The sequence below is a fragment of the Balaenoptera physalus genome (assembly GCF_965194825.1).
Source record: "Balaenoptera physalus genome assembly, chromosome: 4".
In the NCBI taxonomy this organism is placed as follows: Eukaryota; Metazoa; Chordata; class Mammalia; order Artiodactyla; family Balaenopteridae; genus Balaenoptera; species Balaenoptera physalus.
Window position 1 is genome coordinate 93663380 of NC_138891.1, and position 26536 is coordinate 93689915.

Consider the following 26536-nt stretch of genomic DNA (forward strand, 5'->3'; position numbering starts at 1 on the left):
CATAGAAATCCTCTGTATTCCGAAACAGCTTACAAATTTTATCAAATTAGGCCAAATGAACTTTTTTGGCATTTAAAAAATTATATTCTGAAAATTGTCACAAATGTTTCTTCGAAATGGAACAACCTGAATTTTCTCAACTTTCTTGTAGACTGTCTTGATATTTGGTAATTTTAACATAATAACAAAGAAACATGACAATGACAAATCAATACACATAACTTTAGAATGCTGTGACTTAATCTCTGTACCTACTGCAGTACATTCTTGTGTACTTATATTTACGACCTCATGGCCTAATTAAAAGATTTTGGTTGCTCACTTTAGAAAAAGTGTTTTTAGCAGCACACCATCCATCTTCCTAATAACATCAAAGTGAAATAAAAGACAAGAAAGAAAAAATACATGGGACTTTGGCAAATACAGGATGGAGATTATCCGGGGTGTTTCATGGAAGGGGGCATAACTGGGAAATGCTTGGTACTTGGTTTGATCCATAAAATGATTGAGTTGAGTGGATGGTTTCTGGAAAGTACCTTCTAAGCTGAAAGGTAATCAACTGAAACGTGTACTATGCTTTTACAAGGTTCTTCGGGAGAACAAAGGTCTCCTTGATAGTATAAGCACTGAATCCTTGTCATGAGTCCATAGGAGCACTGAAGTCCATATAAATGCTTAAGGGACAGTCCTACTTAGTTGTATAGGCATTATAAGAGAAACAGGAAAAATCCACGGTTAATTGCTGTAGTAGCAAGGCCCTCTGGGTTTCTTTCTTCCCTGTTTATTTTAATAATTTCTAGGTGCTGTCACGTTATCAGAAAGCAGAGGAAAAAACTGAAAAGTGAGACCTTCTTCCCTAATTAAAAAAGACTAGCATTCTGAAACTTTCGAGACCTATTTTTCTCCCTGTAATTTCTAAGATATTAAGATGTAATGAAGGTGGGATATTTTATTAGAATATTAAAAGATAAAAAGTTTTAATTAGAACTTCTCAAGTCATTCATTTGCGTAGCTATTTGTACACGCACATTAACTATATATTATCATGAGGCAAAGTAACCTCCAGTAATTATTACAAGTTTCTTCTACAATATTTTCTTGCTCCAACCCTCCTCTACTTTTTCCCCTTGGTGGATTCCATGTACACATTTAGAGTGTGGTGAACTTCTTTATTTTAGGGCAATTTTCTAAACCGCTTGAACAGTCTCAAGAAGTAAATCAACAAGCATTAAGCATTAAAGGTCAAAATGTGTGTGTGTACACACACATAGACACACACATGTATATACATATATAGAAAACTTAGGTCTCTTGTTTGTATTTTATTGTTTTTTTAAAAAAATTTTATTTATTTATTTATTTATTTTTGGCTGTGTTGGGTCTTCGTTTCTGTGCTAGGGCTTTCTCTAGTTGCGGCAAGTGGGGGCCACTCTTCATCGCGGTGCGTGGGCCTTTCACTATCGCGGCCTCTCTTGTTGCGGAGCACAGGCTCCAGACGCGCAGGCTCAGTAGTTGTGGCTCACGGGCCTAGTTGCTCCGCGGCATGTGGGATCTTCCCAGACCAGGGCTTGAAACCGTGTCCCCTGCATTGGCAGGCAGATTCCCAACCACTGCGTCACCAGGGAAGCCCAGTATTTTATTGTTTTTACAATGTCAAATGGTAACTTTTATATGGTTTAGCCTAATTCATATATATGTAAGCATGATATGCATGAATATGTGCGTGTATTATATATCTATGTATCAATATGTATCACAGAACATTTATTTGTACGTCAGTGAAAGTAAAGGATCACATGCCAGTTTTCATTTAGCACTATTTCATATCACAGGAAATTTTACCCAACAAAACAACAGAATATTCTTTTAGTTCCTCATTGCAAAGCTCCTATTTGCATTCCAGGATTTTTGTTTTCCTCACTGACAGCATGCATGAGCAGAATGAAGATCTCTAGAAGTCCTCTTACATAGATGCCTACTGTGGAGACACTACAGAGAGTTCAGTCGTCTTTCTAAAGAACATTTTCTAGTACCAGCCATCAATCCCACTTAGCATTACACTGCAGACTACTTACTGAACACCTTGACTACTGTAGGTGCCTCAAACACGTTGTCCTCAGTTACGAGCATGCACACAAATCTCTTTTCATCACTGATCTTTGCATTACTGATAGAGAGAGTGTAGTTTTCTGAGAGGTTCAGTCTGTCTTTGTATTCTGGTACATCGTCGTACTGCACACTTTTCTTTGTAGAGGACCTGAAGGCAATAAATACTGGGGAGCCATCAGGCTTTTCCTAAAAATTGAAATAACAATACATTTTTAAAAAACAGGCATTTTTAGATGTTTCAGGATTACAGCCAGAATAACAAAATTTTCTTGGCCGTATTATTCCACCAAAATTTGTAGTTTGGTCCAAGAAGAATAATTTTAGATATGTGCCTCATATAAATCTTTGGTTATAGAAAATTACTCTTCATAAGAAGAGAAGCTGTAAGTTCTTTTACAGGTATCAATTTAAATATACAAAAATGAAAGGACAGAGCTTTAGGAATCCAGGCTTTTCTTGCATCTGGAGGACAGAATTAGTAACTGTTTTGAAAATGACAAGGGTTGGCCTTATGTCTAATGTAAAAGAAAAAAAATAGATGAAAACAAACATATAAGTGTTATGTTACAAAAGGATTTTCAGCTAACTATCAGAGTAAGCATACACTTGAGCTGCAAACACTCATTTAGAAATCCTGGGCAATTATCTTTAGCATGTTCATTACTTTAATCCACATACTTTATGTGTCCACACTTTTCAGTTTCAGCCAGACTGACACAGTTGACCTTTACACATAACATAGCTTAATGAGTCTTCATGGAGGAACAGTATTTGCCCTTGTGAAATGATCATGTCCATTAAGCAATAGAATTAGATTAATCACTAAAACCCATAGTTTTGCTATCTGAATCTTAAAACTTAGCTCGAAGGGCTTTCATATAAAATCTGGCATATACAATTATGCCAAGAGCACTGAGACATAATTCATTTCTTCCTCTGCTCCCACAAACATTCTCTTACCTACTAACAATAATCTAAAATAAGGGCCAATCCCTCTTCTACTTACCTCACAAGGCCTTTGAGAAAATAAAATATGATAAAACATTCAAAAATGCGTGACAAATTTCAAGGTGTTATGAGGAGTAACATTTTAAAAATTATTAATATTTACTAATGTTATGAACTAAATTTATATGCCTAAGCCCTAACCTCCAGTGTGGGATTAGTGGAGGTGGGCCCCTGAGAGGTGTTGAAGTTTAGATGAGGTCATGGGGATGGTACCCTCATGATGGGATTAGTGCCCTTATAAGAAGAGGAAGAAACGCGAGAGCTCTCTCTCTCAATGAGAACACAAAGAAGAGGTTTTGTGAGCACATAGCAAGTGGCAGCTGTCAGCAAATCAGGAAGAGGGCCCTCCGCAAGAGGTGAATTGGCTGGCACCTTGATTTTGGACTGCCCAGCCTCCAGAACTGTGAGAAATAAATGTCTGTTGTTTAAACTATCCAGTCTGTGGTATTTTGTTATAACAGCCCAAGCTGACTAAGACAATTACTAAGCTAATCTTGGAGTCCAAAAGGTTTAGCTGGTTGAATATCTGAATACATCAGTAATATTCTCCTTAAATCTTTTAATTTTGCCACAGGTTTACAATGCAAATCCTTGTACTAAATCATTTCTTCATTAAGAAAAATATGTTAGACCAGTTAGACCAGTATCTTAAATTTCTATAATATATTTGTTCACTTATGCAAGAAATAATAGTTATTAAATTTCGAGCACTTAACTGTATGCCAGGGTACTTTGGGCTTTCCATGCATTAATGGATTTAATATTCATAACAACCTTGTAAATTACACATAATATTGGCTTCATTTTTAGACAATGGAGACAGAGATTGGTTAAATAACTGGTCCATTGCCCCAGCCAGTGTATCTCAGCAGGGCCAAGACTGGAGCTCCACAGCCTGGCTCCATTATAACTACACTATATCATTCTCGACAGCCATTAGATGCCTCTTCTGTACCAGGCACAGAGGCAGATGTTGGTGAAGAGGTGGTGGGAGTGAGGTAGGGCGGGGTGCACAGGGAGCTATGATCTCCATTCACAGGGAGATTACCGTGCAGTAAGAGAGAAACTAATTCATCTTTCCTCTGTGTTTGCTCCCTTTCACTCTTTCCAAATCTGCTCTTTGTCTTTCAGATTACATTAAATTAGAGGTTATATAGTATGTCTGCGAATCAGGACTGCTTTTAGAGCGTATGGTACTTCAAATGTATCTCATCAGTTTATTGCTGAAGGTTTTTGTTTCATTAACAATTTGAAAATTGCCATTATTATTTGTTTTCACTGCCATTGTGCCAGTTCCATTTAGGTGAAAATTATTTCCTCGGCATCAGAAATGTCTATAATCACAGAAGTTTTTCACCACTGTATGCCATTTATTTTAGCATTAAGTTTGACTCAATGGTGAATTAGGTGGTAGTCTCCCAGACCCTTAGAATTTTAGGGGTGCTAATAGACTTTGTCCTCATAGGCCTTAATTTCATATTTCCATTTTTATAGGGAGCCAGAAATAGTTAAAAATTACCCAGTGTGAGCTGGATAACAGGAGGAGGGATCAGGGAAGTGCTATGCTGCCTGACCTCCTTCTTTTGCCTTCACCTGCCCTTCACACAGTGCGTTTAGAGCTTAGAAGCCCCACACTCATAACAGCTTACACTCTTCGTGCAATTACCATGTGCCAAGTACTAGGTAAGTATTCTGGTATGAGTTACTTCATGTAACCTTCACAACATTGTAAGGAAGATTATTATTATCTCATATTTTTCTATGAGAAAATGGGGATTAATTCACTCGTCCAGAATCCCACAGCCAATGCATGGTAGAACATGTCAGTCTGACTTCAGAACCATATTTTAAAAGATTGTGTTATACTACCCCTGGGGTGCAACTTATGTACATTTCTATTCTGCAGAACATTTATTCTTGCAGATATCTGAGAGGAAAAGTTGTGTGGTTCAATAAACTTAAGAAATGAATGAACTCAGACAATTCATCATGTATCTTAATATAGGAAAGGCTCTGAGAAGTACTGCAGTAAAAAAACTTTTCAAAAATTATTGGATCATCACAAGAATTAAAGTAATATAGAAGTGTGATTGGATTTGAAGCAATTCAGAAGTGTAAGATGCTTTCAGGAATATATCAACCAATTAATTCTGCTTTTTTTACATGTGTAAGAATAATACATAATAAAAATCTATGCCTAAAGTCAAAAAAAATTATTGGACCATCAAATCCTTTTCCTATTCAAATACCTTTTAACATTTCATGGACCTAGGGAAAATTTGCCAGTTGTGTTCAATGAAACATATGTCCTCTTTTTAAGCTTGCAAACCATTGTGAGTCTCTGTGATTTAGCAATGGGAAATTGTGCCACACAGACACCTTTTGTTCGTCTTGGTAATGAAATTGAGATATTTTATCAAAGTTACCTAGCCTTTCCACATCACCTACCAGGATATCTACCCTTCATTTCCAGACCCATCGGTACCTTGATACCTGAGAAAATATGATTTTGCTATCTGCAAAAAATGAATAAAATCAGCATAAAAGGACCTACCACTTCGACTGAGTTCTAAGACCAAGTACCAGTAACAGGCTTCTAATACGGATGACTAATTTTCAGTGAACATTTGAATGCTCTGGCTTCTGGTGCATCTTGCCTTTGCAGTAACCACACCAAACAAAACATGAGTGTGTAGAAAAAGGCTGCCATCTTCCACTAAGCTCTGTCCTATACTCCACTGATTTTACCCTGGAACTCTGCCTTTTCTTCTGCCTCAGACACTTCAGGGTGAATCTTTCAGACTAATTTGAGCTAAGAATTACCTATTTATTGGCTTTATTTTAAAATAGCATTTGTTATGTAAGACTTAGGAATTATTCTTTTGACATATTCGACTCATTAATTTCATCCTTTTACATTTATACCCACAGCTGAATATTGCCATTACATTAATTTGAAAGTCACATTTACTCACAGAAGGAATTTTCTTTCAAAAACTAGAGGCAATTAACCAAGTCCAAGGTAGGTCACACTTACATATTTCCATTTGCCAAACATGAGATTCTGAGGTACACTGAGTCGGCAAGGCATGACAATGGTATCTCCATATGCTGAGTTTACAGTATACCATCCAAGACCTTTAGAAAAAAAGGAACACGAGAGAGAAGAGTTTAAATGTTTTCTTGAAATAAAGTAAATAACTTCAGTTCAAGATGCATGTCTTAATGAAGGTTATGTATTATAATTTTATCTTAAATGACATACAACAAAGTATGTAGTTAGAACATATTTCCTATAAATATCAACAGCTCTTATTTAGCTACTAAGCCTTCAAATGTCACACAGTTCAAATCTATAAACCTCTCAGTTTTAGAGAGGAATAGATAAGTAGTGTATGCCAAAGGAACAGTGTGGAATCTGAGGGTTTCTTTTCACCTTCACTGTATTTCATAAGAAAAAACTTCACTATATTTCATAGAAATGTGGCACTATACAAAGAGATTATCATGCTTAAAATTCTCAAAACTAGCTTTAAATATGTTTGTGTTTTTCATTTGAAAATATTGTTAAGTTTAAATTCAAAAAATTTTAAAAACTATTAAAAACTAAGAACTAATACATATAAGACCACAACTGAATCTTAAATATAAGTGGCAAAATGAGCATGAAAATGGCCTGCTTTACAGTAGCAATGGTTAAAATACTAGTTTTCATTTCAATTATACATAAAATATTAACAGGAAAAGAATTTGTAAGGAATTCCCTGGCGCTCCAGTGGTTAGGACTCCACGCTTTCACTACTGAGGGCACGGGTTCAATCCTTGGTTGGGGAACTAAGAACCTGCAAACTGCGTGGCAGCCAAAAAAAAAAAGTATTTGTAGTATGAGATTTCTTCATGAAGTGATTACACTGCTTTTTGGGTAGACAATCTAATTTAAGCAATAGTTTGCTACTAAGGTACAGAAAACTTCCTGGTCTTATTTAATTCTTTATTGAAAAGAATGTGATGCTCAATAATTAAATTATCAACAATACCCACATTTTTGCATACGTATGTAACATACTATTCAAATCTGTATATATTTATGAAGTTTAAAGAAACATAGGCATTTAACTTGGCAATTGTATAGTACTTAGGAAATATATTAGATCTTTTTACCTTATTTTGTTTACAACTATCTTTAAAGTTAGATACATTTGCAATTAAATACCTATTAAGATATGTCATAATTGGATGCAGAGTGTGACAGGGCTAACTTTATTTTAAACTGAAAAGAAAAAGAAATGATATTTTGTCCACCAGGTGGTGCTAAAGTGCAAAGCTAAGGCAATTTACAACACATGAATAAGACCATCTTATGACTTTCTGAAGAAACAAGACAGGGTGGATACTATCTTTCTCTGTTACCCATCAATCACAACATATAAAAATTTCATATAGGGATAAAAATCATTAACCTTAGTAAAGAAAGAAAAGGTAATAAAATTCCTATTTTAAAATTCTGTCAACTGAGGAAGCTACTTTCCTTTAAAGCAATTTTCTCCAGTGAACAAAAGCATTACAAAGAACACAAATTTCATGTAAATATACTGCACAACTACTTTCCAGCATTTTTAACATTGTTAAAATAAAGAATACAAAGTATAAGCCATGAGAATGTGTTTTTAACTTGCTATTAGAGACAAAATTTTACTAAAATTTTTATTACATTCTGTTTTATAATGAAAAATTACCGGGTGGGAGGGAGGGAGACGCAAGAGGGAAGAGATATGGGGATAGGTGTATATGTATAACTGATTCACTTTGTTATAAAGCAGAAACGAACACACCATTGTAAAGCAATTATACTCCAATAAAGATGTTAAAAAAAATTACAATTTTCCAAATTTTTAATTGTTTAGTGTCAACCATACTTCCTTTTTACTATAAATCATTGAAGAGCATAAGACTATAAGGTCTCTTCAGCCTTGTTAAAATAAAAAATTGTTAGGATTTAGATATGTGGTGGCAGACAGGCAAAGTGATGACAGTTAAGAAATTGCTTTATTTCACAATAGAGTACTTGTTTTCTACATTGGATATTAAATATGGAACTTGTATCATGTATTTTAGAATCTGTTCATGCAGGTTTGCCAAACCATGGAAACCATTTTGTGCTTTAATATTTTGGTTTTTTCATCAATATATAGCAAGACACTTGAATATGTAATGACTCTAAGATAATGTGAATCTCTTCCTTAAATTATGGCAAGACACGCACCTCTAATTATCTCCTATAATTATAAAAACACACCTTCTTTCGACAACTGCAGTGCTCCCATGGTTGGTCAAGGAGTGAAAACAGTTTACACAGCTTAGGTACCAATGAGGTGAATCCCTTGCTAGGTACAGGGAAACAAATTCCTTTTCCAAAAACTTTAATGCTTTGCTCTTTCGTACAGACCATTTTTCTTTCCTCTTCTCTATAGAACTTTAATATACACCAAATTTTATAATTCTATATTTTATAATTGATTTAAAAATTTAAAAATTTTATAATTTTTATAATTGATTTTAAAGCTGTATGAATTTCAAGTACATAATGTATTAGCATGATGAAAGCACAATCACAGCAGGAAGAGGACCATATATATATATATATATATTTTTTTAACATCTTTATTGGAGTATAATTGCTTTACAATGGTGTGTTAGTTTCTGCTTTATAACAAAGTGAATCAGTTATAAATATACATATGTTTCCATATCTCTTCCCTCTAGCGTCTCCCTCCCTCCCACCCTCCCTATCCCACCCCTCTAGGTGGTCACAAAGCACCCACCGAGGTGATCTCTCTGTGCTATGCGGCTGCTTCCCACTAGCTATCTATTTTACGTTTGGTAGTGTATATATGTCCATGCCACTCTCTCACTTTGTCACAGCTTACCCTTCCCCCTCTCCATATCCTCAAGTCCATTCTCTAGTAGGTCTGTGTCTTTATTCCCATCTTGCCCCTAGGTTCTTCATGACCATTTTTTTTTTCTTAGATTCCATATATATGTGTTAGCATACGGTATTTGTTTTTCTCTTTCTGACTTACTTCACTCTGTATGACAGACTCTAGGTCCATCCACTTCACTACAAATAACTCAATTTTGTTTCTTTTTATGGCTGAGTAATATTCCATTGTATATATGTGCCACGTCTTCTTTATCCATTCATCTGTAGATGGACACTTAGGTTGTTTCCATGTCAGGGCTATTGTAAATAGAGCTGCAATGAACATTGTGGTACATGACTCTTTTTGAATTATGGTTTCCTCAGGGTATATGCCCGGTAGTGGGATGGCTTGGTCGTATGGTAGTTCCATTTTTAGTTTTTCAAGGAACCTCCATATTGTTCTCCATAGTGGCTGTATCAATTTACATTCCCACCAACAGTGCAAGAGGGTTCCCTTTTCTCCACACCCTCTCCAGCATTTATTGTTTGTAGAATTTTTGATGATGGCCGTTCTGACTGGTGTGAGGTGATACCTCATTGTAGTTTTGATTTGCATTTCTCTAATGATTAGTGATGTTGAGCATTCTTTCATGTGTTTGTTGGCAATCTGTATATCTTCTTTGGAGAAATGCCTATTTAGGTCTTCTGCCCATTTTTGGATTGCATTGTTTGTTTTTTTGATATTGAGCTGCTTGTAAATTTTGGAGATTAATCCTTTGTCAGTTGCTTCATTTGCAAATATTTTCTCCCATTCTGAGGTTTGTCTTTTCGCCTTGTTTATGGTTTCCTTTGCTGTGCAAAAGCTTTTAAGTTTCATTAGGTCCCATTTGTTTATTTGTGTTTTTATTTCCATTTCTCTAGGAGCTGGGTCAAAAAGGATCTTGCTGTGATTTATGTCATAGAGTGTTCTGCCTATGTTTTCCTCTCAGAGTTTGATAGTGTCTGGCCTTACATTTAGGTCTTTGATCCATTTTGAGTTTATTTTTGTGTATGGTGTTAGGGAGTGTTCTAATTTCATACTTTTACATATACCTGTCCAGTTTTCCCAGCACCACTTATTGAAGAGGCTGTCTTTTCTCCTCTGTATATTCTTGTCCCCTTTATCAAAGATAAGGTGACCATATGTGCATGGGTTTATCTCTGGGATATCTATCCTGTTCCATTGATCTATCTTTCTGTTTTTGTGCCAGTCCCATACAGTCTTGATTACTTTAGCTTTGTAGTATAGTCTGAAGTCCGGGAGCCTGATTCCTCCAGCTCCTCTTTTCTTTCTCAAGATTGCTTTGGCTATTCGGGGTCTTTTGTGTTTCCATACAAATTGTGAAATTTTTTGTTCTAGTTCTGTGAAAAATGCCAGTGGTAGTTTGATAGGGATTGCATTGAATCTGTAGATTGTTTTGCGTAGTAGAGTCATTTTCACAATATTGATTCTTCCAATCCAAGAGCATGGTATATCTCTCCTTCTAATTGTACCATCTTTAATTTCCTTCATCAGTGTCTTATAATTTTCTGCATACAGGTCTTTTGTCTCCTTAGGTAGGTTTATTCCTAGGTATTTTATTCTTTTTGTTGCAATGGTAAATGGGAGTGTTTCCATAATTTCTCTTTCAGATTTTTCATCATTAGTGTATAGGAATGCAAGAGATTTCTGTGCATTAATTTTGTATCCTGCTACTTTACCAAATTCATTGATTAGCTCTAGTAGTTTTCTAGTAGCATCTTTAGGATTCTCTATGTATAGTATCAAGTCATCTGCAAACAGTGACAGTTTTACTTCTTTTCCAATTTGGATTCCTTTTATTTCTTTTTCTTCTCTGATTGCTGTAGCTAAAACTTCCAAAACTATGCTGAATAATAGTGGTGAGAGTGGGCAACCTTGTCTTGTTCCTGATCTTAGTGGAAATGGTTTTAGTTTTTCACCATTTAGGATGATGTTGGCTGTGGGTTTGTCATATATGCCCTTTATTATGTTGAGGAAAGTTCCCTCTATGCCTACTTTCTGCAGGGTTTTTATCATAAATGGGTGTTGAATTTTGTTGAAAGCTTTCTCTGCATCGATTGAGATGATCATATGGTTTTTCTCCTTCAATTTGTTAATATGGTGTATCACATTGATTGATTTGCATATATTGAAGAATCCTTGCATTCCTGGGATAAACCCCACTTGATCATGGTGTATGATCCTTTTAATGTGCTGTTGGATTCTGTTTGCTAGTATTTTGTTGAGGATTTGTGCATCTATGTTCATCAGTGATATTGGCCTGTGGTTTTCTTTATTTGTGACATCTTTGTCTGGTTTTGGCATCAGGGTGATGGTGGCCTCATAGAATGAGTTTGGGAGTGTTCCTCCCTCTGCTATATTTAGGAAGAGTTTGAGAAGGATAGGTGTTAGCTCTTCTCTAAGTGTTTGACAGAATTTGCCTGTGAAGCCATCTGGTCCTGGGCTTTTGTTTGTTGGAAGATTTTTAATCACAGTTTCAATTTCAGTGCTTGTGATTGGTCTGTTCATATTTTCCAATTCTTCCTGGTTCAGTCTTGGAAGGTTGTGCATTTCTAAAAATTTAGGACCATATATTTTTAATCACTGTATCCCAGGGACAATGTCTGGCATTTACTGGGCATCTAATAGGATGATTTTTCATTTGAATCTTGTTCCATCCGTTCCATTTTGGTTATCAAATTAACATCTTTAAAAACCAGGGAGGAGTTGACAACACTGGAACTTTGAGAATTCTTTTTCTTACCAAATACTGCAAAGGCTGTCATATACTGTCTTTGATGTGTAAGGAACATGGATTTGGGCTTGGATGGCACTCTCTTACTTGAAGAGAAACAAACACAAAGCCAACATTCTTATGAGTTTATGGATTAAACTACAGGATAGAACATTTCTCCCTTCCCTTTCAAGAGAAATTAAGAATTGTTTGTGCTATGTGATCTGCAAATGACACTAAGAAGTGACTTCTTCCTTACTTGTGATGACCACAAAGCAAAGAGTTTTTTTAAAAGTATTTGCAAATTCATGGATTGAGTCTTGCAGTGACAGCTCGATATCCAAAATTAGCCAGGACAGGACTCTTAAGAGCACAGCAAATGTAAGGGAAATAGATCTGACAAGAATGAGGGCAGTAGGTAAAAGGGCGATAGTTACAGATAGAAGCCCTGGTCCACAGACTGAGGGCAGAATGCATGATAATCATTTGCATTATCACTTGTGGCATTAGGAGCCACAGTCATGATGATTTTAGAAATAATTTTCAAGTTTGTTATAATCATCAACTTTCCTCTTCGGGTAAGAGTATAAGGGTTCCAGGTTCATCTGATAGAAAGACTAAGGCTTACACATGTGGGAGGGCTAATATCTCTAACCCCCTAGGGATTGCCAAGTCTGAATTAAATTTAGCTGACTAGAATTCCCCTGCAATTATCTCCCTGTAATATCAGTTGGTTAAATTATTCATGGTTTTGTAGCATAGAGATTATTGGATACAATTGCAAATATAGAATGCCTATGATGTCCTTCCTCAAAGAGGCAAAATATAAAATATAGAAGGAAATGTGTGTGTGCACAAGGGTGTGAATTTCTGTGCTATACATGTTATGTCTATGTGTATATGCATATGTCATAAGATACTTTAACCTGGGCTAAATAAATCACCTTTCGTATTAAATGTGTTTTAAAATTTTAACATAGTGTTATGAATTATTATTATCACTGTTGCTATCAAAATGTCCTGACATAAAGTAAAACATAAATACGTTTGGTAGTGTATATATGTCAATGCTACTCTCTCACTTTGTCCCACCTTCCCCTTCCCCGTCCCCTGTAAAATAGATAGCTAGTGGGAAGCAGCCACATAGCACAGAGAGATCAGCTTGGTGCTTTGTGACCACCTAGAGGGGTGGGATAGGGAGGGTGGGAGGGAGATGCAAGAGGGAGGGGACATGGGGATATATGTATACATATAGCTGATTCACTTCGTTATAGAGCAGAAACTAACAACATTGTAAAGCAACTATACTCCAATAAAGATGTTTAAAAAAAATACATGTTGGGCTTCCCTGGTGGCGCAGTGGTTGAGAATCTGCCTGCCAATTCAGGGGACACGGGTTCGAGCCCTGGTCTGGGAAGATCCCACATGCTGCGGAGCAACTGGGCCCGTGAGCCACAATTACTGAGCCTGCGCGTCTGGAGCCTGTGCTCCGCAACAAGAGAGGCCGCGATAGTGAGAGGCTCGCGCATCGCAATGAAGAGTGGACCCCGCTTCCCGCAACTAGAGAAAGCCCTCGCACAGAAACGAAGACCTAACACAGCCAAAAATAAATAAATAATTTTTTTTAAAAAAAATATGTGTTATATTTGAGAAGCGGCGTGTAATAATTTAATGATTCTTATGAAGAATTATTAGCTAAAGATAAAGAACAATAGAACCTAGAAAGGCTACATAGGAGAATTCAGTGGGAATAAAATGAGATAAGCATAGCATAAGAAAAATCTCTTGACCAAATAATTCTCACACGTAGAATTCTCAGGCAAGTGATCATAAAGTACAAGATAATTATAGTTATGCATTTTATATAGCAAATAATTTAAAGAGGCACTGAAACAGACTGGCAGCCTTTTGAAGTTAGGTGAACACTTTATATTTCTAATTAAAATAATAAAACTGTAATAATTTTGGCAATATTGATGAGAATTTCTTTTTCTGTATAAAGTAGTTCTTAAGGACTATCAAGGTCAGGGTAATCATTCTCTTTGCATTGCTGACAACTAGACATTTGAGTTGAGGTCACTTAAACATCAGAATCTGCTACCACATTTCAAGCAGAAGTACAGCAAAAAATATAGAATAATATAGGACCAGAATTCATCAGAGTCTATTTTACATGCTGTAATTTAGCATGGTTAATTATTTTTTATTGCACTGATACTTTAAAAGCATCATCATCCTTAAAAGCTTTTTTTTTTTTTTTAGCTCTCTATCCCTGTTAGGTGCCATAGAAGGGTTAATCACATTATAATTGGCTCAGAGGTTACAACATAAAAACTAAATTCCAGTTCTACAGAAATTTTAGAGATATATTTGTGCAAATGAATTGTTGGGGAGGAAGTGGGTAAAAATGAGAGTTATCCTTAGAAATTACTTTCATATTTATTTGACTGATTTTGACAGATAAACATGCTAGTGTCCCTATTTGCTCTATTAATGAATTAAGATATGTACAACTCTAATTAAAACATGTAAAACATGTAGTGTTTCTCAGTCTCATTACTACTGACATTTTGGGCTGAATAAATCTTGATTGTGGGGGGCTGTCCTATGTACGTTTGGCAATATCCCTGTCTCTGCCCACTGGATGCCAGTAGCACCTTCTCCTCATTATGACAACAAGAAAATCCTCAGACATGACAAATGTCCCCCGGGAGGCAAAACTGCCCCCTGAAATTCCATCTAGTTGAGAACTACTGATTTAGACCTTCACTCATTTAATAAAACTGTGGTTTCCAATAAAGGGATCATTGTTGTAAAATAGAATCTTAGTGTAGGACTAAATAATCACTGAATATGAATGAAGTGATGGAGGAAGCAATGGCACATAGTAACATTGGTTATTATCAAATTTGTTTTCCTCACAGAAACATATTATATTAAACTATAATAGGAGGATTGATTTATAACTTTGAAATATTGGGATCCAATCCAATCCAAGAAATTACAAAAAATATACTGTTTTAGCAAATCTACTTCATGTACTATAATCAAGCACAAATTATACCTACTATATATGCTTTCTAAAGTGTACATATCATGTATATTTTATTTGATATGATAAAATATCATAGTTCTACTGATAGAGAATAAAGCTGATGCCTTTAAAGAGTCTTCCAAACCTGAGTTTATAATTCAATGACACAAAGTTATCTTATCTCATAATTCCTCCCATAAATTTATTATATGAAACAAGTTTAAAATTTTTGTCAAGGTCGTGTAATATATAACAAGTAAGATTTGTTTGTGTGTGTGTGTGTGTGTGTGTGTGTGTGTGTGTGTGTGGTACAAGGGCCTATAATTCCCAAGTAACTTGGAATGCATGGCAGGTGGGAGAAGACATCTGAGGGAATCTAATGTCATTTTGAGAAATACAGAAAACAGTTATTCTACCCCCTTTTTCATTTTCAATTTCTCTTCATAAACTTGGGTACTTGGGGGCCAAGTCGGGTTTTTGCTGAATCAGAGGTAGGAATACATTTGTTCAAACTTTACTTTCTACATTGCCTTTCACAACTGTCATATATTATAATGTAGGTATAATTGTGTAATGCCTACATATAAGAAAAAGAGTAATTCTTCTTTTCTCTTTCTCTCATCAGTTCCTATAATTTTATAAATGCATTATATCTTTTAGATAAATGTTATTCCACTGTGGAATAACATTTCGATGGAAAAAAACATCTTACCAAATTATTATTGCTAGTACTCAGGAATATGTTTTAATATATGTGTTCTTTATATTACTTCCAAGTTTTGCATGTTACTTGGAAGTGCTCAAAATATTTATCTTTTTAGTGATGTATAGGTCAATGTAATAATCCATATTATGCCATAGAAGGGAGATCTATAAAAACAATACAATTTAAAAAATACAGTACCAGTATTTGCTGTGCTGAAAATTATCTTCTCAATTTTCCACATGCCGCATTATACTCTAAGCATAGAATGATCTATGAGGCTGGATAAGTTACAATTCTTCTCAATTAGTTTAGGCTTTACCCCATCTCTGCTTCATTTTTTATCATTGTTCCTTGGGACCATCTGCTCTGCCTGAATTCCTACATATCCTTCAAGGCCTATCTCAAAAATCATCTATTTATACATTCAAACATGCATCAAGTATTTACTGAACACCTATTATAGGCAGAGTGCTAGATGTTCTTTGTGGGGGAAATATATAAATAAGATACTGAGGCCTACTCCTGAAGGAACATGATGCAATTTGTACGAGCTGCTTATTAGGTAGAGAAAGTGGTATGGCAAAGCAGAAAGGGAATCCCAGCAAAAAGCTTGAGGGTATTGGTTTAGGATTCTTGGAGGAAATTTCATCTGATCTGAACTGAATTTCTATAAATGGGAAGATGAGAACTACTTCACCAGTCTGTCATAGCCAGGGACCAACCAGGCAGAGGCACTGAATGATACTTGGTTTTCTCTCTTATGGCAAACTCCATTTTTTGTTTTTAACATCTTTATTGGAGTATAATTGCTTTACAATGGTGTGTTAGTTTCTGCTTTATAACAAAGTGAATTAGCTATACATATACATATATCCCCATATCTCCTCCCTCTTGCGTCTCCCTCCCACCCTCCCTATCCCATCCCTCTAGGTGGTCACAAAGCACCCACCGAGGTGATCTCTCTGTGCTATGTGGCTGCTTCCGACTAGCTATCTATTTTACATTTGGTAGTGTCTATATATCAATGCCACTCTCTCACTTCGTCCCAGCTTACCCTTCCCCCTCCCCATGTCCTCAAGTCCATCTCTACGTCTGCGTCTTTATTCCTGTCCTGCCCCTAGTTCCTTTAGAACCATTTTTTTAAAAATTCCATATATATATGTTAGTATATGGTATTTGTTTTCCTCTTTCTGACTTACTTCACTCTGTATGACAGACTCTAGGTCCATCCACTTCACTACAAATAACTCAATTTCGTTTCTTTTTATGGCTGAGTAATATTCCATTGTATATATGTGCCACATCTTCTTTATCCATTCATCTGTAGATGGACACTTAGGTTGTTTCCATGTCAGGGCTATTGTAAATAGAGCTGCAATGAACATTGTGGTACATGACTCTTTTTGAATTATGGTTTTCTCAGGGTATATGCCCAGTAGTGGGATTGCTGGGTCATATGGTAGTTCCATTTTTAGTTTTTCAAGGAACCTCCATACTGTTCTCCATAGTGGCTGTATCAATTTACATTCCCACCAACAGTGCAGGAGGGTTCCCTTTTCTCCACACCCTCTCCAGCATTTATTGTTTGTAGATTTTTTGATGATGGCCGTTCTGACTGGTGTGAGGTGATACCTCGCTGTAGTTTTGATTTTCATTTCTCTAATGATTAGTGATGTTGAGCATTCTTTCATGTGTTTGTTGGCAATCTGTATATCTTCTTTGGAGAAATGCCTATTTAGGTCTTCTGCCCATTTTTGGATTGCATTGTTTGTTTTTTTGATATTGAGCTGCTTGTAAATTTTGGAGATTAATCCTTTGTCAGTTGCTTCATTTGCAAATATTTTCTCCCATTCTGAGGTTTGTCTTTTCGCCTTGTTTATGGTTTCCTTTGCTGTGCAAAATCTTTTAAGTTTCATTAGGTCCCATTTGTTTATTTGTGTTTTTATTTCCATTTCTCTAGGAGCTGGGTCAAAAAGGATCTTGCTGTGACTTATGTCATAGAGTGTTCTGCCTATGTTTTCCTCTCAGAGTTTGATAGTGTCTGGCCTTACATTTAGGTCTTTGATCCATTTTGAGTTTATTTTTGTGTATGGTGTTAGGGAGTGTTCTAATTTCATACTTTTACATGTACCTGTCCAGTTTTCCCAGCACCACTTATTGAAGAGGCTGTCTTTTCTCCTCTGTATATTCTTGTCCCCTTTATCAAAGATAAGGTGACCATATGTGCATGGGTTTATCTCTGGGATATCTATCCTGTTCCATTGATCTATCTTTCTGTTTTTGTGCCAGTCCCATACTGTCTTGATTACTTTAGCTTTGTAGTATAGTCTGAAGTCCGGGAGCCTGATTCCTCCAGCTCCATTTTTCTTTCTCAAGATTGCTGTGGCTATTCGGGGTCTTTTGTGTTTCCATATAAATTGTGAATTTTTTTGTTCTAGTTCTGTGAAAAATGCCATTGGTAGTTTTCCATTTTTTATTATAGTAATTTCTACAGATTAGATCTCTGATATTCATAAGGAACATGTCCTAAGACTGGCAGTTTTCCCAAATTCATAAATGCACATAAAATTTTCCTAATAAAATGCAATAAACTGTAACACCTTTTTACTTTTTCTTTACTTTCATCATCAACACTAGCATTGGATTCAATTTGGGGTCACTTTTAAATTATAAGCAAAAACTTTATTTAGAAATGATTTAAAAGTAACAGAAATGATTTAATTTGTGGACACTTATTTTTATTTTTTGAGAAATGCCTCGTGAATTTTATTTTATTTTATTTTATTTATTTATTTTTTAAACATCTTTATTGAAGTATAATTGCTTTAAAATGGTGTGTTATTATGTTTCTTGAAGAAATTCCACTTCTGGTTTTCCATCGGAATGCTATCAGTGTACATTTACGGTCACTCAAAAGTGTCATTATATGTATTGAATATGCTTTGCACAATAGGTTGTTTAGGAGCTGATATGTGGCAGTGGCTAAGTCAGTGGGACCTTCTTTTCAGAGATGGGAAACTATTTCTAGCCTGTTAATGAGGCTGTCGTTGAGATTTACTAAAATAGCCAGGTGACTGGTTTAAAACAACTAGAAAGCAGAATATAGAGTTAGAAAAATAACCTGGAATTCTCTTCCCTCAGAAATAAAAGTGGTAAAGATAACAGGTGAAACCCCTTCCTAACAAAAATCCCAAAAAATAGCCCATTGGTAATAAATGGATATTTTAACCCATGAGTTGTAAATATTTAAGATCAATAAATAAATGGTCTTTAAAAAAAAAAAAAACACCATTGTAAAGCAGAAACTAACACACCTCGTGAATTTTAAATCAGCAAATGTACAGATTTTACTGTGCTTGTTAGAATTTCTTAACTTAGGATCCATGAATGGACATTAGGGCATCTATGAACCCTCTAAGTTATTTTAAAAACTCCCATATTGTGGTACACTGAAACATCTGTTTTTAAAGAAAGAGAATTCAAAGCTTTCATCAGGTTGTCAAAGGTAACCTTGAATTAAAAAATAAAATGTTTAAGTTTCATTCTAAATTGAAGAGAAGTTGTCGAAGTACAATTTGATGGTATCTATCAAATTTTAAAATGCTAATATCCTTTGATCCAGTAATTCTACCACTGAGACTCTATCCTACAATAAGTTTCTGCACAAGTGCACGACTGTATATAAAGATAATGGCAGTATTTTGAATACTTAAAAACTCGAGGAACCTAAATGTTCATTAATACAAAAATATAAACTAGAGTGTGTATCCACACAATGCTCTACACGAACCCACTGAAAAGAAATGAGAGCCAAATACATTGTTTCCTTTTTTCTGTATATATTTCAGTATTTATAATTTTTTATCATTCATTCATTGGCTACTGAGTGCCCACTTTGTGCCAAGTGCTGTTCTAGGGTGGGCTATCCAAATCGATAAAAGGAAAAAACCCTGCTCTCATGGAGCTTAAATTCTAGACATATATATTTATTCATGTATTTTAAAGTTTAATTTCTTTCCAAAAAGAGGGAAATTATCAGTTTAATTTATCCACTATGTTGCAACCTATTTGAAGGAAAAGCCTACATTTCGCTCATTTTGAAATTCACTGCAGCACCATGGAGGTTGCAGGTGCTCAATAATAATGCGTAAAATAAAGTCCCACTGCAGTACACTGAAAGGAACTCTATCTGATCATATTCTCACAGCCCATATCCTTTAGTCTGCATTTAACATTCCAGAAAACCATATACTATTCTTTGAAATTCTAGGGAATCCAGGATGGTGGGGATGGGGGGCACTGTGGAGATTAAAAATCAATACCTTAACATTGTTCCCTGCCAAAAAGCTATTTTTGCTTTAAAAATATTTTTAATGGAATATAACATAAATGCAAAATAGTGCACTGACCTAGATTTACATTTGAAATGTCACTAAAAGCATCAGGATTTAGGGTTTCTTTGGCAACGCCCCTCACATTCTTTGTTCTGAGGATGAGACTGGGATTTCCAAAAATTTGTCCCACAGGGGAGCTCTGTGTCACCAAGTCCTCATTCCTCAGTGATGAGTTTTTGACTGGGCTATGGGGTCTCTGTCAACAAGCCAAGACACTGGTCCTTTCTTAGGGATAAACTCAAATAAAAACACTTCATGCTCTGTGTGTGTGGGCGGCAGGGGGCGGGGCAGGGAGACTACACTGAACCAGAAATTTCAAATTTGTATATGAAAAGAACAATATTCTAAATTTTATTTTAAAATAGATTTTCATAGTGAAGGAGACTAAACAAGAGAATGTTTAAACATATTTTCCTTTATATTCTACAGTTTACTCATTATAAAAATTAAAAACATTTATGTATTAATAATTTATGTAAGTTGAAGTGCATAAAGTTGACTATTTTCTACTATCATGCTTCTCTCCTAATTATCTAGGACTTGATGCTGTGTCTTTAAGGAGAGTCCACTCAGACAATTGATACAATGAAAAGAATCAGTATAATATTATTTTCCTTTTGTTTCTCTCCCCCAATTCAATTTCTTGATTAGTTCTTGCATTGTCTCTATCCAGATCTGAGGAACCTGGATCATTTGGAACCAGCTTAACTAAAGAGGTAGGTAGAAGAAACCCATATTTGAATACTCCCCCAGGTTAAAATAATGCAAAGGAAAGATGAATACATTTATGCTCCAGGTTTAATTAAGAGTATCAGTTCTATTTGAATGGTGAAAAATTACATTTTCCTCTGCATTTTGCCACAGAAGTTGTACTGAAATTGTGAATATGATTTAATTATTTTAGCAAAGACAATAGCTGTACTGTATTCATGAAAACACTATCAACAGGAAAGCAGGCACAACGCTTCACAAATGACTTTTAACTGCATCATCTGAACTGATGGAAACTTTTTGGAATTTAGACTGGAGCCTGTCTTCAGAAAGAGTTCATAGTTATTGTGACATTATTAAATTTGTTTTCTGCAAATAATTTGATGCCATGACAACGAAAAGACCTCTTGATTTGAGATAATCAAAGCTATCCTTGAAAACACTCCCCAACCCCCAAACAACAAATTCCTAATAGCTTTGATATTCCTCAAAATGCCTTAGAAAAAATATATCACAAAGATTTTTAGCCAATAAGATCATCATTGTTTTCACAGAGAGCTTCTGTTAATAACAGCTTGTGCTAATTGTATTGCTTTAGCATTTAAAGTAATCAACAGCATTAGAGAATTTTATCTTATAATTGAGGTAGTGAATTACTGGGGATAGCAAATTGTCAGGGCTCCTCAATGAGCAGAGTAGTAAACTCTTGCTTCTGAATTGGTTGAGTGATCTTGTCCAGTATGCCTGCTTCCGGAATATTTCCCGTTAAGTATTTAACTAGGTACCAAAAAATGTTTACATGGGTTGAAATAGCTTTTTGCTCTTTTCTTCACATGAATCCCAATTAGCATTGCCTATGTCTCCTGAGGATATAGATTTGTACAATAAAACATAGTAAGTAATAAAGGTTAAAAAGCTATTTAGTAGGTTTTCCCACATATTTGGTGCAGATTGCTGGCTGATTTCCAAGACTTAGATTTGTGAAATTCCGGGCTTTTAATTGACAACTCCCCACAGGGGTTGTAATATAAGTTAAGGTCATAGGAAGAAAATGATGGCTTTCTATGGCATTTTCCCTTTATTAAGAACTAAACTCAGCTTACTATGAAATCTAGTTTTCTAGTTCTGAGGGGGAAGGAGAAATAGAAACATTTGTCCAATATAATTTTTGAAAGAGATTAAGAACACAGGAAAGATAAAATTTTCTTTAAAAAATTTAAAAGTAAAACAAATAGTTGCATAACAGGAAACAGAATAATGTCTTATATGAAAATGAAATAATCTTCCAGCCTTAAGAGATTCTGTGTTGTCTCAAGGACCAGGTAAGCATAGAAACCAGTACCCATTGTAGCTTGTCCACAGTGGGAACTCAATGGTGTTGCTCTGAAATGCATGAACTTAGACAATACTGTCATCTATTAATATTAACTTTTCATATATGCCACTTTCCCTGGCAGTCATTATTTTTAATTGATGAGTGGGAGGAAAAGTGGGAAGGAGAACAAGAAAATTTAGGAAGGCAATGAGTAAGAATAAGAAATATAGGAAGCTGTATTGAAAGGTAGTTTTATCATTTCTAAGGATGTCAGAATGGAGGAATGCTTTTAAAGATCTTTTAAAATCTGGACCTGAATATGCCTCTAGCTTTGAAACTCTCCTTTACTCCCAAAGATTTTAACTTGCTGAACACTTTTTCTTACAGCCCCAGAGGCCCATCGTAACTTTAAAATGTGCCATATCTTTGCTCTGATTTAGGAAATGGTTTAATAATCTGCAGAACTTCTGGAAGACTAGCCATCATGGACAAAGTGGCAAAAAATAAAAACCAAAAAGCAACAACAACAAAAAAACCATCTAGAAAGGGAGAACAAGTTCTTACAGTAGGAAAATGGCTCTTCTGCATTCAGTTGGTTTTCTGTGCTTGTTAAGGTTTGCATCATATCTCACCTGCCTGTTTCACATCTTCATATTCTTATATAAGCATCAACTAAATAAATGCTTTCTCTTTATTATTCAAGCGAAAAAATGTTTGTGAAGCGTGATTGACATTAAAATGTACCTCACAGACCCCCCAAATGCTGGGAATATAATGTACCAAGGATTCCAACTGCTGCACTCTAATCCATCACCAAGTTTGTTTTGAGGCCACACTTTCCAGGAGTTGTTCCCAGCTCAGGACTGAGCACAGCAGGGATACTAAGGCAGACAAGGTTCTTCCTTGAGGGCTGGCTATGGCTCAAGGACTCCCTGCCAAACCTTCTTTAGGCTGCAGGACAGTCTAGGACGTGTCCATCCAACCTTCCATCCCTTTCTCTTTTCCTTTGACTATTTTTTTGGGGGGGCTGCACCATGCAATATGCAGGATCTTAGTCCGTTGACCAGGGATCGAACCCGCGCCCCCTGCAGTGGAAGAGCAGAGTCTTAAACATTGGACCGCCAGGGAAGTCCCTCTTTTCCTTTGAAAAGATTTATAATGCCATCTGACATTTCTTCCAGCCCATTAGCTCCTCCCTCATTGTTTTCTCACATTGATGTTTCCCCTAATACAATCCTGGCATGTTAATCCATTCTGGTATAACATCTGCTTCTCAGAAGATCCTAACACATGATTGAAATTAGAATATAACTATATTGACACTCCAGCATTAGTAGACTATTGGATTCCAGAAAATTCAGGCCGCAATAGATATGTAGTGAAAAAAAGAAAAACCCTACAGCTTGATTTAGTAAGGGGTTAGCCAAATTAAAAGTAAAAAATACACTAGAACAATAATAGTAATAATAATGGACATTTTATGGTGCTTATAGTTTGCAATACTCTTTTATGTACATTGTACATTTTTGCATTTGAGTCTCACAAAAGCCCTGTATGATGAGCAAATAAATGTGTGCAGTGAACAGATATTATGATGCTTCCTTTGACTGATAGGACACTGTTCGGCCTGCAAAGCCAAGAGACTAAACAAACATCACCAAGCCAGTACGCAGTGGAGCCAGAGCTCAAAATTAATTCTCAACTCAAGTCCAATACTCATCAAAATGATGACATGTTCTTATTTCATTTTAAATTGTGGTTAAGTTAGGAATATTGTTTGAAAAGTATTAAAATGTTTTCCATATTTAGTATTAAATAAAATTTCCATATTTAACATTAAAAAACCTATAGATCAGAAAGACTAGAAAGAAAATAAACTATTAAGTTTGATCACGTCTTTCTCAATGGGATGTAATGTAGCAACTGAGCATTTATTGCCAGGAAATATACAAAGTCCTGTCCATGATAGCTCATCTGATTCTCAAAACACAATAGAAAACTGCAAATAGCTGAGGAGGTAGGCATCTTTCAGATAAGGAATCAGAGGTATAATAAGGCTCTTTAATATAGACAAGGCACACAGTTGACAGGCAGAGTAGCACTTTATGCATTTCAAACACCCAGCACCGTAGAGATAATAGACTACCAAGAAAAATTTATTGGATGAATAAAATGAAGGTTAGGATTCAAATCAAGTCTTTCTAACTTCAAAACCTATACCTTTCCTCTCCATCAAAAATACTTTTCACAATTACAATTTTTAAGTGAGTTGAAAATGTAAGTTCGCAAAAAAACCTGAACATGAATGTTTATAGTAGCTTTCTTCATAATTGTCAAAATTTGGAAGCAACCAAGATGTCCTTCAGTATGCGAATGGATAAACCAACTGTGGCACAGCCATACAATGGAATATTCAGCAATAACAAGAAATGAGCTAGGAAAGACAAAGGAAAAGACAAAGGAAACTTAAATGCACATTGCTAAGAGAAAGAAGCCAATCTGATTAATATTCTGTATCAATCTGTATGACTCCAACTATAGGATATTATAGAAAAAGCAAAACTCTGGAGACAGTCAAAAGAGGGGTTGCCAGGGGTTTGATGGGAGGTAGGATGGGACAGATAGGCAGAGCACAGAGAATGTTTTGGGTAGTGAAATTATTCTGATACTATAATGGTGGATACAAATCATTATACATTTGTCAAAACCCATAAAATATATAACACAAAGAGGAAAACCTATAGAACTTATAGATTTTACTTAATAATGTAGCAATATTGACTCCTCAATTGTAACAAATGTGCAACACTTATGCAAGATGTTAATAATAGGGAAATGGGGATGGTGAGTGTTGAAGGAGTATATGGGAACTCTCTACTTTCTATTCAACTTTCTTATAAACCTAAAACAGATAAAAAATATTCTATTAATTAAAAAAACTGATGCGCACAGTTTCTTCAGCCTATGGAATGCATTCTCTATTTAGACAATCAAATCTAAGTTCCCTTGGTTAAGATGGAAGGAAGGACATAAAATCTTCAAGGACAAAGCTTTGCATCTACCAGCAAAGGTAATCTCCCCAGGCAGATCTCTGCAGGTGCTGACAATTCCAAGACCTCTGCTGAACAGTGTCCTGGGTGGCCGTGCTGCAGCCCAGCAATTGCTGTTTTATGATTATGTTTCCCACATATTCCCAATCCTACTGAGGTGCTAATACATTGGTTCATCTTTCCATTTAAAAGAGACAATGTCTTTGACAATTTGTTCATGGTTACTGCTCAGGAAGATAATGACACTCAAAATTTCCCTACACTGCATATTATAATATTACCTCTTTGGCTCTGCTATTTTTAACAGCTTTTAAAGACAATAGTGCCATTAAGGTTAAAAAAAGTTCACCATTCCTACACATTAAAAGAATTCCAGGTTACAGAGATGAGCTATAAGAGGGTTAGCAAGGCTTCAGATTGTATTATGTCTTTTGTTTATGAATCTCATTTGAGTTCTATAACTGAAAAAACTCCTAAAGCTTCCCCCCACAGGAAGAAATTACTTAAAAAACAAACAAACCGAAGAGGAAAGATTGAGATGCTTAGACTGTGTCCCTGTCTGAAAATCCAATGGCAATTTTCAAGTTAATTCCCCCTTAAGAGTTCTACCAAAACATTCTGTAAGTGTGCATTCTTCAGCCACAATTCTATCACTCTGTGTATATAGAATAGTTGATACAGAAGTCTCTGGAATCAACTTTAAAATGTTTTCTTCTTTATCATTTTTGAATTTCCAGCAGCCTCAACATACAAATATGATTATTGGTGCATGTTCAATCTCTCTGTATATATTAAATACTTTCCAGGTAATCAGTATGATTTTAGAGTGTGTTATTCAGAAATCCATTGATTCTTAAACCTCTAATTTTAAAAACTGGAAGCTATACTACAAAGTAAATTTCCAACCCAACATCTTACCTAACAGTCACCTGGAAGTGTGCTATTTATTCTAAAACCTTTATAGCTAAGACAATTTATAATGATGTACATGGGAAAGCCAGTGCAATCTCCTGAAAATGTAAAATTGCACGTGCCTGAAGAATAGTCTATAGTAAATATGGGTTAAACATTTATCCAATATTGTTGATGTAATTGAGAAACTGTAAAAGATATATGCTAAACTCCAAGAGCCATAGGATGCATCTCAGTATAAGTTTTTAATTACTGATCTGTGCTGTATTTTCCTTAATTTTTATGAGTTTTTTCTATAAGCTTGAAAATAAAATTTCCCTTAACTCAAAGGATTCTATTTCATATTAATTTAAATACATTGTACCATAAAGCAATCGGTTGGCTACAGTATGTCAGATACTATATTCCTGTTTGGCACACAAACATAAATAAGTTATCTACCCAAAGGAGATTAAAATCTAGAAAAAGAGGCAAAAGACAAGACTGCATGGGTATGATTCCAGCCCTGCTACTAATAAGGTTAAGTGACCTCCAGAGTTACTTGACCTTTACGTGCTCATGTTTCCCAACCATTAAATGGAAGATAACAATAATATCACCCTC

At 35.4% G+C, this 26536-nt stretch overlaps 1 protein-coding gene across 4 annotated transcripts in view; it reads right to left on the reverse strand.

The window, feature by feature from the left end:
- The window catches only part of ALCAM (activated leukocyte cell adhesion molecule), a 201438-nt gene that overhangs the window by 52801 nt on the left and 122101 nt on the right, over positions 1-26536 (reverse strand). For all 4 annotated transcript variants that reach the window (XM_082460443.1, XM_082460441.1, XM_082460442.1 and 1 more), the window contains exons 2-3: positions 6155-6255; positions 2076-2295 (exon numbers count right to left, since the gene is read on the reverse strand). In XM_082460443.1, the coding sequence (XP_082316569.1) occupies positions 2076-2295; positions 6155-6255 (321 nt within the window). The remainder of the gene's footprint in view (positions 1-2075; positions 2296-6154; positions 6256-26536) is intronic.